Genomic DNA, 17,214 nt, shown 5'->3' with positions numbered 1-17,214 from the left:
AGTCTATGGAAATAAGGCAAACAAGTAGTGAGGTCATGGAACCTATACAGATTGAAGAGGAGAAGGTGCTTGCTGTCTTGAGGCAAATCAGAGTAAATAAATCCCCAGGACCTGCCAGGGTGTTCCCTTGGACCTTGAAGGAGACTATTGTTGAAATTGCAGGGGCCCTGGCAGTTATATTTAAAATGTTGGTATCTACAGGTGAGGTGCTGGAGGATAGCTCATGTTGTTCCATTGTTTAATAAAGGCTGTAAAAGAAATCTGGGAAACTATAAGCCAGTAAGTTTGACGTCGGTAGTAGGTAAATTATTGGAAGGAGTACTAAGAGATAGGATCTACTAGTATTTGGATAGACAGGGACTTATTAGGGAGAGTCAACACAGCTTTGTGCATGGTAGGTCATGTTTAACCAATCTATTAGAGTTTTTTGAGGAGTTTACCAGGAAAGTGGATGAAGGGAAGGCAGTGGATGCTGTCTACATGGACTTCAGTAAGGCCTTTGACAAGGTCCCGCATGGGAGGCTAGTTAGGAAGATTCAGTCACTAGGTATACATGGTGAGGTAGTAAATTGGATTAGACATTGACTCGATGGGAGAAGATAGAGAGTGGTAGTGGAGGATTGCTTCTCTGAGTGAAGGCCTGTGACTAGTGGTGTGCCACAGGGATCAGTGCTGGGTCCATTGTTATTTGTCATCTATATCAATGATCTGGATGATAATGTGATAAATTTGCTGATGATACAAAGATTGGAGATGTAGTGGACAGTGAGGAAGGTATTTAAAGCTTGCAGAGGAATTTGGACCAGCTGGAAAAGTGGGCTGACAAATGGCAGATGGAGTTTAATGCAGACAAGTGTGAGGTATTGCACTTTGGAAGGAGAAACCAAGGTAAAACATACAAGGTAAATGGTAGAACACTGAGGAGTGGAGTAGAACAGAGGGATCTGGGAGTACAGATACATAATTCCCTAAAAGTGGTAGATAGGGTCGTAAAGAGAGCTTTTGGTACATTGGCTTTTATAAATCGAAGTATTGAGTATAAGAGTTGGAATGTTATGGTGAGGCTGAATTTGGAGTATTGTAAGCTGTTTTGGTCACCTAATTACAGAAGGATATTACCGGTAATAAGGTTAAAAGAGTGTAGAGAAGGTTTACAAAGATTTTGCTGGGACTTGTGAAACTGAGTTACGGAGAAGGGTTGAATAGATTAGGACTTTATTCCCTGGAGTGTAGAAGAATGAGGGGAGATTTGATAGAGGTATATAAAATTATGATGGGTATAGATAGAGTGAATGCAAGCAGGCTTTTTCCACTGAGGCTAGGGGAGAAAAAAAACAGAAGGCATGGGTTAAGGTTGAAGGGGGAAAAGTTTAACGGGAACATTGGGGGGTGCTTCTTCACACAGCGAGTGGTGGGAGTGTGGAATGAGCTGCCAGATGAAGTGGTAAATGCGGCCTCACTCTTAACATTTAAGAAAAACTTGGACAGGTACATGGATGAGAGGGGTATGGAGGGATATGGTCCAGGTTCAGGTCAGTGGGACTAGTTTCGGCTCAGCCAAGAAGGGCCGAAGGGCCTGTTTCTGTGCCGTAATGTTTTATGGTTCTGTGAAGAAACGTCGACTGTTTACTCTGTTGAATGAATGTTGCCTGGTCTGCTGAGTTCCTCTAGCATTTTGTGAAGTACACAGCGCGGATCAATGCAAGATTGAAATGGCTCCTGGGACTGGCTGAAGTCCGGCGGCCAGTCACGCATAGCGGTATCTCGGCAGCCCCCACCCCACGCCCCGAAATCAATGCCGGATATTAAGCTTTATGCGCTACAACAGACACGATTTGGGTCGGGCATTCAACGCCGACAGTTGGTGGAAGACCCTACTGTGGGCCTCATTAACCCGCCGGCAATAATCCAATCAGGGAGCTGCCAGCAACAGCAGCAGCGCGGAACCTATCCGCCAAACTGCGATTTGAAACAGCATGGCAAGAATCCTTTGTTCAAACCTAAACTAAAATTCAAATTATTCCAGATCTGTTTGTCCATTTGGACTCGGCATTCACCTTATTACTAAAGTCCGACACATTTAATATAGGAATAGCTAATATTGAAACAGTGCCTGAGAGATTAATTCCTCGATCCTTTTCAAACTGATAAAGAATCGGGGGAAGGGGGGTGGGGAGTGGAATTCGCTTCCGTTTGGGGGGTAGGTAATTTTGTGAACCGGGCTGCTCACCCCAGAACGCGACTGGAGTTTAACAAATTATCTTACAGATGAAATGAAATTCTTCATTTCCATAGATGATGCCCGACCTGCTGAATTCCTCCAGCATTTTCTGTGATTTCCAGCATCGGCCGAATCTCTTGTGTAGCTGTGAAATAATCGTGAACCAGTTCAGGTCTTCTTTGAAATGGAATTCAGAATGCCAAAATGGGACAGAAGTTAATAAATTACATTCCCACAGCGATTAAACTAGAAAAAGCAAATACCCACTTCACAGAGATACCATTTGCAATTACCGAGACAGTGACGCGAAGGGGGGGGGGGTGATGTTTCCATGTGTGTACGGGAGGAAGAATGTAAATAACCAAGACCTCGGAATTATGCCGAGCACTGGACCGATTAACATAGATAGAATTCGTATAAATCCATGAAGATTTTGAGATTTACTTCAAACCAATTCCTAAATATTAATGGAACTCTTTATAATGAATCTAAGTGCCCTCGTGTTTTAGGTTTCGTCAGCACTCCTCACGCAGTTGGAGTACCTGGACTTGGTTTCTGCCTTTGTCCCTGGATATCCCGAACCGAGTGGAAATAATCGCCCGCAATGCTCTCGAAAATATCCCTCATGAACACGCCAGCAAGATATTTCAATGCACCCTGCAATAATCATTTTAAAATCTGATCTGCGCCCGAGCCACTTCCCCCGCGCTCACGGTAACCGCAGAACAGCCCTTTCACAGACACTGTGAGCGGCTCTTAAAAGAGCCTTTGGGTCACTGGGTCAGAATCTGTCGCTTCACTTGCTGGCACCGCCGGTTTTCTTGGGCAACAGCACGGCCTGGATATTGGGCAGCACCCCGCCCTGAGCGATGGTCACCCCTCCCAGCAGCTTGTTGAGCTCCTCGTCGTTGCGGACGGCCAGCTGAAGGTGTCTGGGGATGATGCGGGTCTTCTTGTTGTCCCGGGCTGCGTTACCAGCCAACTCGAGGATTTCAGCTGTCAGATACTCGAGCACGGCAGCCAGATAGACCGGGGCTCCGGCACCCACACGCTCGGCATAGTTGCCCTTTCTCAGGAGCCTGTGAACACGGCCCACCGGGAACTGCAGTCCGGCCCGGGACGAGCGAGATTTGGCCTTGGACCGAGCTTTGCCACCGGTTTTTCCTCGTCCAGTCATTTTCACAATCTCAGCAATTACTTAACAGAGAATGATGAAATAGGCCAGCCCTCGCCCTTCTTGTAGCTTTTGGGGGAATGCAGTGAAATGTTTATGATTGGTGCAACCACGGTTAATCTCATTGGAGAGAATAATCTAATTCACCAATGACGAGGCAGCAACTGCAGAAGCGCGGAAACTAACCGTTTATATCCTAAAAAAAATGAAAATTGAAATTTGAAAAAGCCCGCCAAAAAGTCTTTTGTTCAAACTCAACCTAAAAGCAAATTATTACAAGTGTGTTTGTCCACGTTTCACCTCATTCACTAAAGTCCTACATATTTTACACAAGTGTAAGTTAATAGAGAACGTGTCTGGGCATTGAATTCGCTGAACTCTTTCAAGTGATAAAACGCTCAGAATAAAAACATCGATTCACAGCTTCTGTTCGCGGTCGGTCATTGTGTGAGCCCGATCAGGTTATGAACCGATCGCTCTTCTCAGACTGCGACTGGAGTTTAGCCTGCAGTTTAAAAAAAATATTTCACAGATGAAATTTACATGAACGCTGCCTACCCTACTGAATTCCTGCAGTATTTTGCGTGTCGCTGTGCATTTCTAGCATCTGCAGAATCTTTTGTACACCTGTGAAAGAACCGTGAACCAGTTCATGTCTGGCACTGAAATGGGATTCAATTAAGTTGTCAAAGTGGGACATAAATTAAGAAACCGCATTCCCCACAGCTATTAAATCAGAATTAGCAAGTATTCGCTCCTCAGATACACAATTTGTAATGACCAAGTGACGCAGAGGGGTTGATGATTCGGTGTGTGTGTAGTAGGAAGAATGTAACAAAGACCCTGTGATAATACCGAACAATATGAATGAGCTCATGAAATTTATTTCTTTCTATGGCTAAACATTGATGTAACTCCTTTAATGAATCTGTGAGTGGCTCTTAAAAGAGCCGTTGGGTTTCCGGTTTGTTCTGTCAGCACTCTTCACTTGGAGCTGGTGTACTTGGTCACCGCCTTTGTCCCTTCCGACACGGCGTGCTTGGCCAGCTCCCCGGGGAGCAGCAGGCGCACGGCAGTCTGGATCTCCCGGGAGCTGATGGTCGATCGCTTGTTATAATGAGCCAGCCGGGAAGCCTCGCCCGCGATGCGCTCGAAGATATCGCTGACGAACGAGTTCATGATGCTCATGGCCTTGGAGGAGATACCGGTGTCGGGGTGAACCTGCTTCATCACTTTGTAGATGTAGATGGAGTAACTCTCCTTCCTCACCCTCCTGCGTTTCTTGCCGGACTTGCCCGATGGCTTGGGCAAAGCTTTCTTGGCGCCCTTCTTGGGAGCGGATTTCTGTGCCTCGGGCATTTCAGCGGTCGGTTCTAGACGGTGAAATGAAGAAAATCCCCTCGGAGCGCGGATTAAATAGACAACGCCCACGTCGGTATGTTAATGAGGGATGTGAACATAGAGCATTGTCATTGGTTGATGCGGGTAAAGATTCGCTCATCAATCCTTTGATTGGATATCAGAAGGAACAAATAAAAAATGCTCGAATTCACTAGTCCACCAATCAGAAGCGGCTCCCTCTGCCCGTTAAGGTACAGCAAACGCTGGAGTGACTCAGCAGGTCGCATCACGCCTGTATATTCCATAGCAGGAGAAGCTGGGCAGATATATCAGTATTATAGTGGAGTAAAGGGATTTACAGAGTTATGAGAGAAGAATTGGCTTGTTCTTTGGAAAAGAACATTGGCGGGGATGATGATGGCAGCAATGACTGGAATTTCGGGAAGCAATTCGGAGACAGAATATATACATCCCAAAAGAGGAAGAAATATCGAAAGGAAAGAGAATTCAAAACCCAATATCCAGGCCGTGCTGTTGCCCAAGAAAACCGGCGGTGCCAGCAAGTGAAGCGACAGATTCTGACCCAGTGACCCAAAGGCTCTTCTAAGAGCCGCTCACAGTGTCTGTGAAAGGGCTGTTCTGCGGTTACCGTGAGCGCAGGGGTTCAAGATCGTACACTTCACCCCCAGCAGTATGCTCGGTTGAGGTGATGGACAATACGGAGAGAGGCAGGGAGGGGAGGAAATGATCAGTAACTGACATAGCAGAGAGCGACCTCACATTTTCCAGAGCCATTTTCCAATTGCTTAGCCACAACTACAGCGTTCGAGATAAACCTTCTGATCCCATATTGAAGGTCGCCCAGAAACAGTACCACCTAACGCCCTGAATAACTTTAGATTTCTGCTCAATTCGACGAAAATTAAACGACAATAACCTGAAGAAAGAACAAATGCGATGACCGGAATTCTGAAATTCAAGTGAAACACAGGTCAGGCAGCAAACAAGCGTCACATGTGACGCCAACATTTCACTCCTAGATGAGTTGAATGCCTCTTATGCTCACTTTGACCGTCAAAACACGGAGACACCTTCACGAACTCTCACAGCCTCCGACGACTCGGTGATTTCAGTGTGCGAGGCCGACCAGAGTGCATCCGCCAGTAGGGTGAACCCACGGAAAGCATCTGGCACAGACGGGGTCCCTGGCTGAGTACTAAAGGCCTGCGCTAATCAACTGGCAGGAGGGTTCCCTGGTATCTTTAACCTCTCCCTTACGCAGTCTGAGGTACCCACCTGTTTCAAGCAAACTTCGATTTGACCGGGTCCTTAGAAAAAAGTGGCAACCTACCTCCAACAGCACTTGCATCCACTGTGATGAAGCGCTTTGGGAGGTTGGTGATGAAACATTACAACTCCTGCCCGAGGACTGACTTGGATCCACTCTAGTTTGCCGACAGTCACAGGCCAACAGCAGGTAACATTTCCTTGAACATCTGGACAATGAAGTTGCAGTTGTCGATTTTCTTACTTGCATCCATCTGTGGAGCCTCACGAGATGGGGGAGATCTCAAAGTTTTTTTTTGCATCAGTATTTACTCAGGAAACTGGCACAGTGTATATGGAAGGGAGGGAAACAAGCAGCAGTGTCATGGAACATAAAGAGATCAAAGAGGAGGAGGTGCTTGCTGCCTTACAGCGAATAAAGGTAGATAAATCCCTGGGCCTGACATGATATTTCCTCGGACCTTGAGATAGACTAGTGTATAAATTGCAGGGGTCCTGGCAAAAATATTTAGAATGTCCTCAGTCACGGAAGATTACAGGGTAGTTCATGTTATTCCATTGTTTAAAAAGGCTCCAAAAGTAAACCAGGTAATTACAGGCCGGTGAGCCTGACATCAGTAGTAGGTAAATTATTGGAAGGTGTTCTGACAGATCGGATATACAAGTATTTGGACAGCTAAGGGCTGATTAAGGATAGTCAGCATGGCTTTGTGCGTGGTACATTGTGTTTAACAAATCTTGTAGAGTTTTTCAAGGAGGTTACCAAGAAAGTAGATGAAGGAAAGGCTGTGGATGTTGTCTACATGGACTTTAAGGCCTTTGACAAGGTCCCACATGGAAGGTTAGTTCAGAAGGTTCAGACACTAGGTATCCATGGAGAGGATGTAAACTGGGTTCGAAATTGGCTGTGTGGGAGAAGACAGAGAGTGGTAGTGGATGATTGCTTCTCAGACTGGAGGCCTGTGACTAGTGGTGTGCCTCAGGGATCTGTGCTGGGACCATTGTTGTTTGTTGTCTATATCAATGATCTAGATGATAATGTGGTAAATTGGATCAGCAAATTTTCTGATGACACTAAGATTGGAGGCATTGTGGACAGCAAGGAAGGCTTTCAAAGCTTGCAGAGGAATCTGGACCAACACCACTCTTTCCTGATGTGCATGTCATAAGGGGAAAGGAGGCTGGACCCAAGCGCAGGATGCAGGCACTGAAGTACTAGGGGCAGGATGGGAACAACTGAACGAGAGACAAGACATGGAGACCGTGGTGTGCGTGAGGGACGTGACGTTCAAGGTGATGCTGGGGTTCCGAGAAGGTCTTTGAGTTCAGGCAGGCAAGGCAGGATCCCAGAGTTCAGGCAGGGTCTAGGAATTCACTGGGCAGGCCGCATAACTCTTAGGCAGGGCCCGGACCTCCCAGGCAGGAACACGGGGGCCTGAGCAGGTCGCGGGGCACCTGGGTAGGTTGCCAGGCACAACCCGTTGGCAGCGAGGGATGGAAAGGGGCAGAGTCCTCCGCCGGGCAACGGCACTCCGGCCAGGCCTGCCCGACGGAGGAAAGGGATAGGAAGGGTACTAAGTCCAGGGTGACTGTCAGACTTACTTGAAGAACTCGTCTTCAACGAGGGGAACTCCAAGCCAGGGCAACCGGAGGAACAGGACGAACCCCCAACTCCACTCAGTCCCAGAGCCATACACTGCCAGCCGATAGGCATCAGGTGCACCTCCTTGAGCCCCAACAAGCCACGATGATCCACAGGTGTGACTAATTTGGGCTCAAGGAGGGACGGCTACAAGACCCGGAGTCCGGAATCAGCGGGCCGGATCAAGACCCGGAATGCGGGCTCCGGACCGGACCTTAACAGTGTAGGGAACAGAGGGATATCTGTTAGGAAGAAGTATAAGGTGGCAGGTAATAGGCTGCTGCCATAAGGAATGTAACGCCAAAAATAAAATCCTGGAACAACAGAAAAGCTATAATTAAGTGCTCATGCCCCACCTGATCCATTTTCACAGGGAATTTCAGGTATATTTAGACGTGCTGTAATAGTGGACAAGTTTTAAAGTGGATGGAAAAGATGTTCCAGCAAGGAAAGCTACTGCCACACACACGGCAAGAACTCAGATCAAGGACTCTATTCCTCGATGGGGATTGCCGTGTCACACTGACTCTGACCAAGGAGTACAGTTCACTGGGTTTGTCAGAAATTATATTGACTGATGAACATTGAATGGTCTTTTCATTGTTCACATCACCCAGTCATCTGGACGTGTTTTGAGGGTCAAAGTGAGCATAAGAGGCATTAAACTCATCTAGGAGTGAAATGTTCTTGTCACATACGACGCTTGTTTGCTGCCTGACCTGTGTTTCAGTTGAATTTCAGAATTCCGGTCATCGCATTTGTTCTTTCTTCAGGTTATTGTCGTTTAATTTTCGTCGAATTGAGCAGAAATCTAAAGTTATTCAGGGCGTTAGGTGGTACTGTTTCTGGGCGACCTTCAATATGGGATCAGAAGGTTTATCTGGAACGCTGTAGTTCTGTTGTGGCTAAGCAATTGGAAAATGTGAGGTCGCTCTCTGCTATGTCAGTTACTGATTATTTCCTCCCCCCCCCCGCCTCTCTCCGCATTGTCCATCACCTCAACCGAGCATACTGCTAGGGATGAAGTGTACGATCTTAAACCCCTGCGCTCACGGTAACCGCAGAACAGCCCTTTCACAGACACTGTGAGTGGCTCTTAAAAGAGCCTTTGGGTCACTGGGTCAGAATCTGTCGCTTCACTTGCTGGCACCGCCGGTTTTCTTGGGCAACAGCACGGCCTGGATATTGGGCAGCACCCCGCCCTGAGCGATGGTCACCCCTCCCAGCAGCTTGTTGAGCTCCTCGTCGTTGCGGACGGCCAGCTGAAGGTGTCTGGGGATGATGCGGGTCTTCTTGTTGTCCCGGGCTGCGTTACCAGCCAACTCGAGGATTTCAGCTGTCAGATACTCGAGCACGGCAGCCAGATAGACCGGGGCTCCGGCACCCACGCGCTCAGCATAGTTGCCCTTTCTCAGGAGCCTGTGAACACGGCCCACCGGGAACTGCAGTCCGGCCCGGGACGAGCGAGATTTGGCCTTGGACCGAGCTTTGCCACCGGTTTTTCCTCGTCCAGACATTTCAACAAGCTCAGTTAATTTTTCACAAAGAATGATGAAATACTCGAGCCCTCGCCCTTCTTGTACCTTCTGGGGGAATGCACTGAGATGTTTATGATTGGCGCAACAGCACTTAATCTCATTGGAGAGAGGAAATAGTCCAATCAAGGAGCTGCCTTATTCACCAATCAAGAGGCAGCCAGTAGCAGAAGCGCGGAAACCAACCGATTATTCCTAAAAAAATCTGAAATTTGAAAAAGCCCGCCAAAAAGTCCTTTGTTCAAACCCAACCTAAAATCAAATTATTTCAGATCTGTTTCGCCCACTTGGTCTCCGCATTCACCCCATTACTAAAGTCCGACACATTTAATATCGGCATAAGTAATATTGAAATAAATTGGCTGGGCATTTAATTCACCGAACTCTTTCAAGCGATAAAGCGCTCAGAATAAAAACATGGATTCACAGCTTCTGTTCGCGGTCGGTCATTGTGTGAGCCCGATCAGGTTATGAACCGATCGCTCATCTCAATCTGCGACTGGAGTTTAGCCTGTAGTTTTAACAAAATATTTCACAGATAAAATTAAATTATTAATTTGCGTAGATGCTGCCTGACCTGATGACTAGCTCCAGTATATATCTTTTATGTTTTGCCCTGCATTTCCAGCATCGGCAGAATCTGTGCCTGAAAGAACCGTGAACCAGTTCAGGGTCTGGCTTTGAAATGGGATTCAGGTAAGCCGCCAGAACGGGACAGAAAATAATAGCAAATAAACTAGAATCAGTAATTATCTGCTTCAGAGATGCAATTTGTAATAACCGAGACAGGGACTCAGAGGAAGTGATGTTGGCAACAGATAAAATGCCGGAGGAACTCAGCAGGCCAGGCAACATTTACGTTAAAAAAAAAAGTCGACAATTCGGGCCAAGAGACCTGGACAGGACTAGGTCTGAAACATCGACTGTACTCTTTTACATAGATGCTGCCTGGCCTGAGTTCCTCCAGCGTTTTGTGTGTGTTGCTTTGATTTCCAGCATCTGCATTATTTCTTGTTTGTGAGAAGGTGATTTTAGTCTATTTGGTGGACGTGAATAGAAGTTGAATTAGGTCAAGAAATTTCCAGATTTACTTCGATTATTGGATTATTTTCGAGCTTCCGACCACTGGCTGATGCCAAATATTAATGCAACTTTTCATGAATCTGTGAGTGGCTCTTAAAAGAGCCGTTGGGTTTCCGGTTTGTTCTGTCAGCACTTTTCACTTGGAGCTGGTGTACTTGGTCACCGCCTTTGTCCCTTCCGACACGGCGTGCTTGGCCAGCTCCCCGGGGAGCAGCAGGCGCACGGCAGTCTGGATCTCCCGGGAGCTGATGGTCGATCGCTTGTTATAATGAGCCAGCCGGGAAGCCTCGCCCGCGATGCGCTCGAAGATATCGCTGACGAACGAGTTCATGATGCTCATAGCCTTGGAGGAGATACCGGTGTCGGGGTGAACCTGCTTCATCACTTTGTAGATGTAGATGGAGTAACTCTCCTTCCTCACCCTCCTGCGTTTCTTGCCGGACTTGCCCGATGGTTTGGGCAAAGCTTTCTTAGCGCCCTTCTTGGGAGCGGATTTCTGCGCCTCGGGCATTTCTTCAGTCGGGTTTTAAACGCTGAGAGAAGCAAAACCCCCTCGGACTGCGGATTAAATAACAGCGGTCACATCGGTATGCTAATAAGGGGTGGGGAACTTGACCATTTCTATTGGTTACTTGTGGAAACGAATCGCCATTCAGATTTATACCGATTAATCATTTGATTGGGTATCAGGGGGAACAAATCACAATTGCCCGCTCCACCAGAAGCAGCTCTCACTGTCCAGTAGCACACACCAAATGTTCAAGTCAAGTCACTTTTATTGTCATTTCGACCGTAACTCTGGTCGACCATAAATGTTGGAATTTCTAAGGAGGCCAGGCAGTATCCATGGAAGGTAACACGAGGAAATCTGCAGATGCTGGAAATTCAAACAACACCAGCATTTTGTGTGTGTTCCATGGGAGGTAGCCGACGTTTCGTGCCGAAACCGAAACCCTTCATCAGGACTCTTGACGCAGCAGGGAAGCTACAGAAGGGCTTAGACAGATTAGGAGAATGAGCAAAGAAGTGGTAGATGGAATACAGTGTCAGGAAGTGTTTGGCCGAGCACTTTGGGAGAAGGAATAAAAGTATAGACTATTTTCTAAATGGGGAGAAAATTCAAAAATCGGAGGTACAAAGGGACTTGGGAGCCCTTGTTCAGGATTCCCTAAAGGTTAATTTGCCGGTTGAGTCAGTGGTGAAGAAGACAAATGCAATGTAAGCATTTAATTTGCGAGGACTAGAATATAAAAGCAAAAATGAATGTCGAGGCTTTATAAGGCACTGATGAGGCCTAATTTGAGTGTTGTGAGCAACTTTGGGACCCTTATTTTAGAAAGGATTGTTTGACATTGGAGGTTGACAAAAATTATTCCAGGATTGAAAGACTTAAGGTATGAGGAGTGATTGTTGACTCTGGGCCTTTAACTGATTAGAATTTAGAAGAATTAAGTGGGGATGAATCTCATTAAAACCTATCCAATCTGGAAAGGCTAAGATAGAGTGGATGTGGTAGGGATGTTTCCTATGGGGAGGGGGAGTCAAAGACCAGAGGACACAGTTTCAGAATTCTATTTAGTTATATTTAGAACAGAGATGAGGAATAGTTTCTTTGGCCAGAGAGTGGTGAGCTTGTCGAATTCATTGCCACAGGCAGCTGTGGAAGCCAAGTCTTTATGTATGTTCAAGGTGGAGGTTGATTGTCAGAACCGAGCCACGCTCCCGAATAATGGCTTCAAGACAAATTCAAGGAAACAAAGTTTATTAACAGTTCTGCAGAGCTGGGCCCCCTCAGAGAAGGGAACCCTGAACCTTACAGGGCAGCAGGTTTTATCCTTCTTCCTTACCCCTCCCCTCCCTGACTCGGGAGGTACACAGTCTTATCCCATTCCATATTTGGAGTTGTTTTTTTACACATTTCTGTAAAACAATAGTCCATATCTCAGGACTTCAATGATTCCACAAGCAGTTAATTTGTCAGGCGCTTCTGCATTCCTGCTTATCAGACATAATTAAATCACATTTGTTTTCTGACTTTAACCCAGACATAATTAAATCACATTTGTTTTCTGACTTTAACCCAGACATAATTAAATCACATTTGTTTTCTGACTTTAACCCCGACCTCTTTCAGAAACGCACATCTTAATTTACTTCGACTCTCACATTGATAGATTATTGCTGTAGTGTGAGAGTGTGGGGCTCATTCTGTACCTGTCAGTCTCTGGTACAGCGTGAGAATGTGGATGCATTTTTGCTGATGTAGTCATCAGGGACATTGGAGGTCTCCCTGACTTCCCGCGTCCTCCAAGAGGAGCATTTCACTATCCTGCCTAACATTCTTACTAGTCTAGCTGTGCAACAAGAAAGAAAGCAATCTATCCACCTGTGCCTTTCCCCACCAAAGCCACTGTCTATTGAAACTTCAGTTATATTTATTAATAGTTGAGATTACTAGCAAAACCGGAGCTGAATATACAATTTTTACACTCAAATCAAAGGGTTACAGCACCAAGGAACTTGTCAAAAATACTGAACTCTTGCATCCGTAGGCAAAATGGATAGGGCACTACACAGACGTTGACTGTACTGGATGAGATTCAGCTCCAGAAACTAAATTGTTATCCTGAAGATTCACCCAGAAACGCCAATCATTTTATAAGGATCTATACAACTATAGAGCAAGTCAAATCTTTAGGGGTCAGCCTAGGCAGAGGTGTCAGCTGCACAGATAATCCCAAATATATATACACACTCATCCATCAGCACTGAGTTAGATATATATACACACTCATCCATCAACACTGAGTTAGGCTGAGTCCCACAGAGTTTCAAGTGTCTCCTCCCACCATCCTTTAATGATCTCCTCACTCTGCAACATCTCATTCAGCAGCTGGAAAATAAGATTTCTACAGAACGAAATTGCAAAGAATAACTGTGCCAAATAATAATGCATTTTTGCTTTTCGACAGCTAGCAATTCTTTCAAATTTATATCAGTTTCAAACTGCTCTTGTTTAACTTTTATGATTAATTAATATATCCGTGATTCTAGGCAAACTGCACATTCTAGTTTCCACAAAAAAAAGATAGATTTAGCAATGTGTTAACTATTTTAAAGTTATACATCGGAGAAGCAGAACCTCACTGAAAATCGCTTTACGTGACGATCGGTGAGAGCGGCAGAGCAAATGCCACCATTCACAGTCCCCTGTGGGACAAGGACATAGGTTTCCAGAGGAATTCTGTTTCAGAGCCGCTGAGACGTGCTTGTTAAAGTGAGTTTTGGGCTTAGGTCATTCACACTTAGCAAATGGGTTTCGGCCACTAGTCTTCTGTTTCACGATGCACTTCCTAACAGCTGTGAATACTGGAATACGCTGCTGGTGCCCGGGGGTAGTTTCAAAGACAGACTTATCTGTACTTTGTCCTTTATGTTAAGCATGTAAAATACCAAATAAATGTATTGTGGATTCAGTTTGGAACAATACCATCCCGAATGCTGCTGGCGCTAGTGGAGCGGATTTAATCAAAACGTGTGAAAGCTTCAAAAGAAAGCATTGTCTATACTTGTAAGTGTGTTTAGCAAATAAATATCGAGCCCACATTGGGCTAGCAGACCTTTCCACCGAAAGCGTCTGTCCGTATGGTGCTTGCTGAACCTCGTGTGGTCGAATAAAGAAGCTGCTTTTTATCTACCAGTAACTCTCTCTCCTGTGATTTCATTCACGCTGGGTGAGCAGCGAAGTGAAATTCTCCAATTCCAGGTCTTCAAGCTCATCCAAGCCAGCAAGGTGACATGATTAACAGTCGCACGGCTAGAAAAAGCTGTATAGAAAAATTCACAAGATTACCAAAACATCGTGACAGCACGTTATCCAAGGAAACAGCAAACAATCTAAATGAAAGAATAAAAACACAGTCCAAAATAATTCTTCCTCAGCTACATCTCATGACATATTTTAAGTAAGCAGAGATTACATCAGCATCTTATGGCATTGTTATTGTTGTGGTTTGTCGTGCCCCACAAACGACCAGGAGACGCAGAAGATTCTTCAAGAAGGGTTAAACTTTAATTTGCAAATCAAAGCTGAGAATCATTGAGCTAGTCGCTGATTGCCCACCGATCCTTGTACATGGCATTTTTTATAGCAATCTCCTGGTTTAGTTGCATTAGCATATCCAATCGGTCTACAGTTGCGTATCACAAGTGCATCAGCTCCTGACTTCCCACTATTGTTTCTACCCATTAACTTAATCATGTTCTAATCTACTTTTTGGGCCACGTGTTACCTCATCCCTGGCCACAGTTATCTCTTAGCTAGCTTCTCGTTAACACACCATTATCTTCTTATTTGGCTACATTCTGAAGTTACTGATGTGTTCAATAGTACAGAGACAATACAGAGATTTCATTCTGGCTGTTAAGTTGGATATGTGGCGACCCACTTCCTAGTGCACTCGAACCGGCTCACAAATAGCCAGCGCGCCAACATAAAGGCCAGTTCCAAAAGGGCGCCAAGTCTGCTTTACCAACAAGGGGAAAAGCCCACGCGGGACTGTGAATACGTGCCCCCTACAGCATCCGCGCCCGGGACGGGACTGTGAATACGTGCCCCCTACAGCATCCGCGCCCGGGACGGGACTGTGAATACGTGCCCCCTACAGCATCCGCGCCCGGGACGGGACTGTGAATACGTGCCCCCTACAGCATCCGCGCCCGGGACGGTACTGTGAATACGCGCCCCCTACAGCATCCGCGCCCGGGACGGTACTGTGAATACGTGCCCCCTACAGCATCCGCGCCCGGGGAGGGCGGGATCAGGGAGGCTTTAAAGCGAGGCCGCGAAGTTCGAATAAAATCTTTTTTAACTGCAGTTTACCGACTCCGTGTAGCACACCGCTACAGATACATAGTAAGTATAAGTTAGCTACATTCTCAAGGCATTGTGTGTTCAATACAATACAGAGATTTCATTCTCCTACTAAATTGGATACATACATAGCAAATAGCAAACACAAAGCTGACTACATAGTTTTGGTTACACAGCAAACAATGCAACTTTATACTCCAATATTATCACTGCAACCCCCTTAGTGATCCTCAAGAGTCACAACAACATCTCATTCTTGATCTCAAAATGCCTGATCTCACTGTATTCCACATCCTTCTCCTTAGTGCAAATAACTCGTTTGATATTTCACCGACATTCTTACTCTCCAAGCATAAACTCCCTCCTTTATCCTTGAATGTTCCTCCCTCTTGTTTTTAATGAATGTAAAAATGCCTTGGGCCTCTCATTTCATGCTCCTTTTTGCCCTCCTAATCCCTTCCTTGTGGTTTTCCCCTTCTGGACCTACTTTATTTTCTTTACATTCCTGCAAGGACCTTCCTAAACCTTACCGGTGTAGTCTGCCATTTTGACTAAATTCACTACCTTTCTCATCACCTGTTGCTTTACCCGACCATCCTTGTTCTTCCTCCTGTCCTGAACCCATGTCAGCTGGCTTTTAAATGACTCCCACATGTGGACTTCCCCAATAACAATTCTTCCCAATTCACTGCCCATTTCTTGCCTAAAATGTTGTAATTAGCACTCCTGTAATACAATACTTCCCCTCACCAATCCAAACTATTGCAAACCTTTAGAAGGTTGTGATCACTGTTTCCAACTTGCTCTCCAACTGAAACCTCAGCTCCCTGGCCAGGCTCATTTCCCTGTACAGTCTCCAGTATATTCCCTCATATCATTGGACTATCCACTTACTGTTTCAAGAAACCCTCTTGGATGTACCCAACAAATTTTTCCCCATCTGAACTTCTTAAACTAAGGAAGTCCCCATCAATATTGAGGGTGTTAAAAATCACCAGCTACAACAACCCATTTACTTTTAGATCTTTCCATAACCTAGCTACATGTCAGTTCCCCTCTTTCCCAGTAGTTACTGGGAGGTCCACAGTACAATCTCATTGAAGTGAATGCACTTATCCCATTTTGAGTTTTACTCATATTGACTCAATCTCCACTGTGTCCTGTCTGAGTGCAACTGTGTTATCCTTCCTAGCGAGTAATGCAAATTTCCGCCTCTTTACCTCACTTTCCATCACATCTGAAACATTGCTATTTGGAACATTGAGCTGTCATTCCTGTCCCCCTCACAACGGAGTTTAATGCCCATATCATCATAGTCCTGTGCACTGATACAGACACTAAGTTCATCTGCTTCACCTTGAATACTCCTTCAAGGAGCGGTAGTTAGGGAGTCTGTGTCCATCATTAAGGATCCCCACCAATCACGATATGCACTGTTCACATTGTTACCATTGGGAAGGAGGTACAGAAGCCTGAAGGCACATACTCAGTGATTCAGGAACACTCAGCGATTCAGGAACAGCTTCCTCCGCTCATCATCCAATTTTTAAACAGACATTGAAACCATGAACACTACCTCAGTACTTTTTTCATTTCTGCTCTTTTGCACTACTTATTTTAACTTAACTATTTAATAGACACACACACACACACGCATATATAAGAATTGAAGATACACATGGACTAAGATGTTAACTGTCCTGTGCTATCATCAGTGGGATCATCAGTTGATCAGCCACCTGTCCTCAGGAGTTTCGGACTGCTTATGATCAAGACTCCCTCGAGGTGGTGGGCCCACAGTGCTAAAGCACCACCTCCCACTGATGAGCTTAACAACTTGGCATCTGCCTCTGTCAGAGTTGTTGGTCACTTCCATCCAACAGTAGTCTACTCTTCAGGTATCTATGCAGCTACTGAAGAGTTTACAAAAGATGGATACACTGTCCGACTATCTGCCCCTCTGGACGTACTTAGTCCACACCCATGATGATCCTGCCTCTGCTGCCTCAGCTACAGCCCTGCTGGTAGACTTGATCTCTCTTCTGGTAAAGCCAAGGT

At 45.7% G+C, this 17,214-nt stretch overlaps 2 protein-coding genes and 1 pseudogene across 2 annotated transcripts; all 3 read right to left on the bottom strand.

Moving 5' to 3' along the window:
- Positions 1 to 337: 337 nt before the first annotated feature.
- On the bottom strand, positions 338 to 9,212 carry LOC140730258 (uncharacterized; annotated as a pseudogene).
- On the bottom strand, positions 4,264 to 4,779 carry LOC140730257 (histone H2B 1/2-like). The gene has a single exon (XM_073050443.1). The coding sequence runs from the start codon at positions 4,752 to 4,754 to the stop codon at positions 4,380 to 4,382; it is 375 nt and encodes a 124-aa protein (XP_072906544.1). The 5' UTR covers positions 4,755 to 4,779; the 3' UTR covers positions 4,264 to 4,379.
- A 1,197-nt stretch (positions 9,213 to 10,409) lies between the features above and the next one.
- On the bottom strand, positions 10,410 to 10,822 carry LOC140729967 (histone H2B 1/2-like). Its single transcript, XM_073050142.1, has one exon. The coding sequence runs from the start codon at positions 10,792 to 10,794 to the stop codon at positions 10,420 to 10,422; it is 375 nt and encodes a 124-aa protein (XP_072906243.1). The 5' UTR covers positions 10,795 to 10,822; the 3' UTR covers positions 10,410 to 10,419.
- Positions 10,823 to 17,214: the final 6,392 nt, after the last annotated feature.

This window comes from Hemitrygon akajei, chromosome 7 (assembly GCF_048418815.1).
Source record: "Hemitrygon akajei chromosome 7, sHemAka1.3, whole genome shotgun sequence".
Taxonomy (NCBI): domain Eukaryota; kingdom Metazoa; phylum Chordata; class Chondrichthyes; order Myliobatiformes; family Dasyatidae; genus Hemitrygon; species Hemitrygon akajei.
The sequence above is the reverse complement of the archived record's forward strand: the minus strand, read 5'-3'. Positions and strand labels throughout refer to the sequence as shown.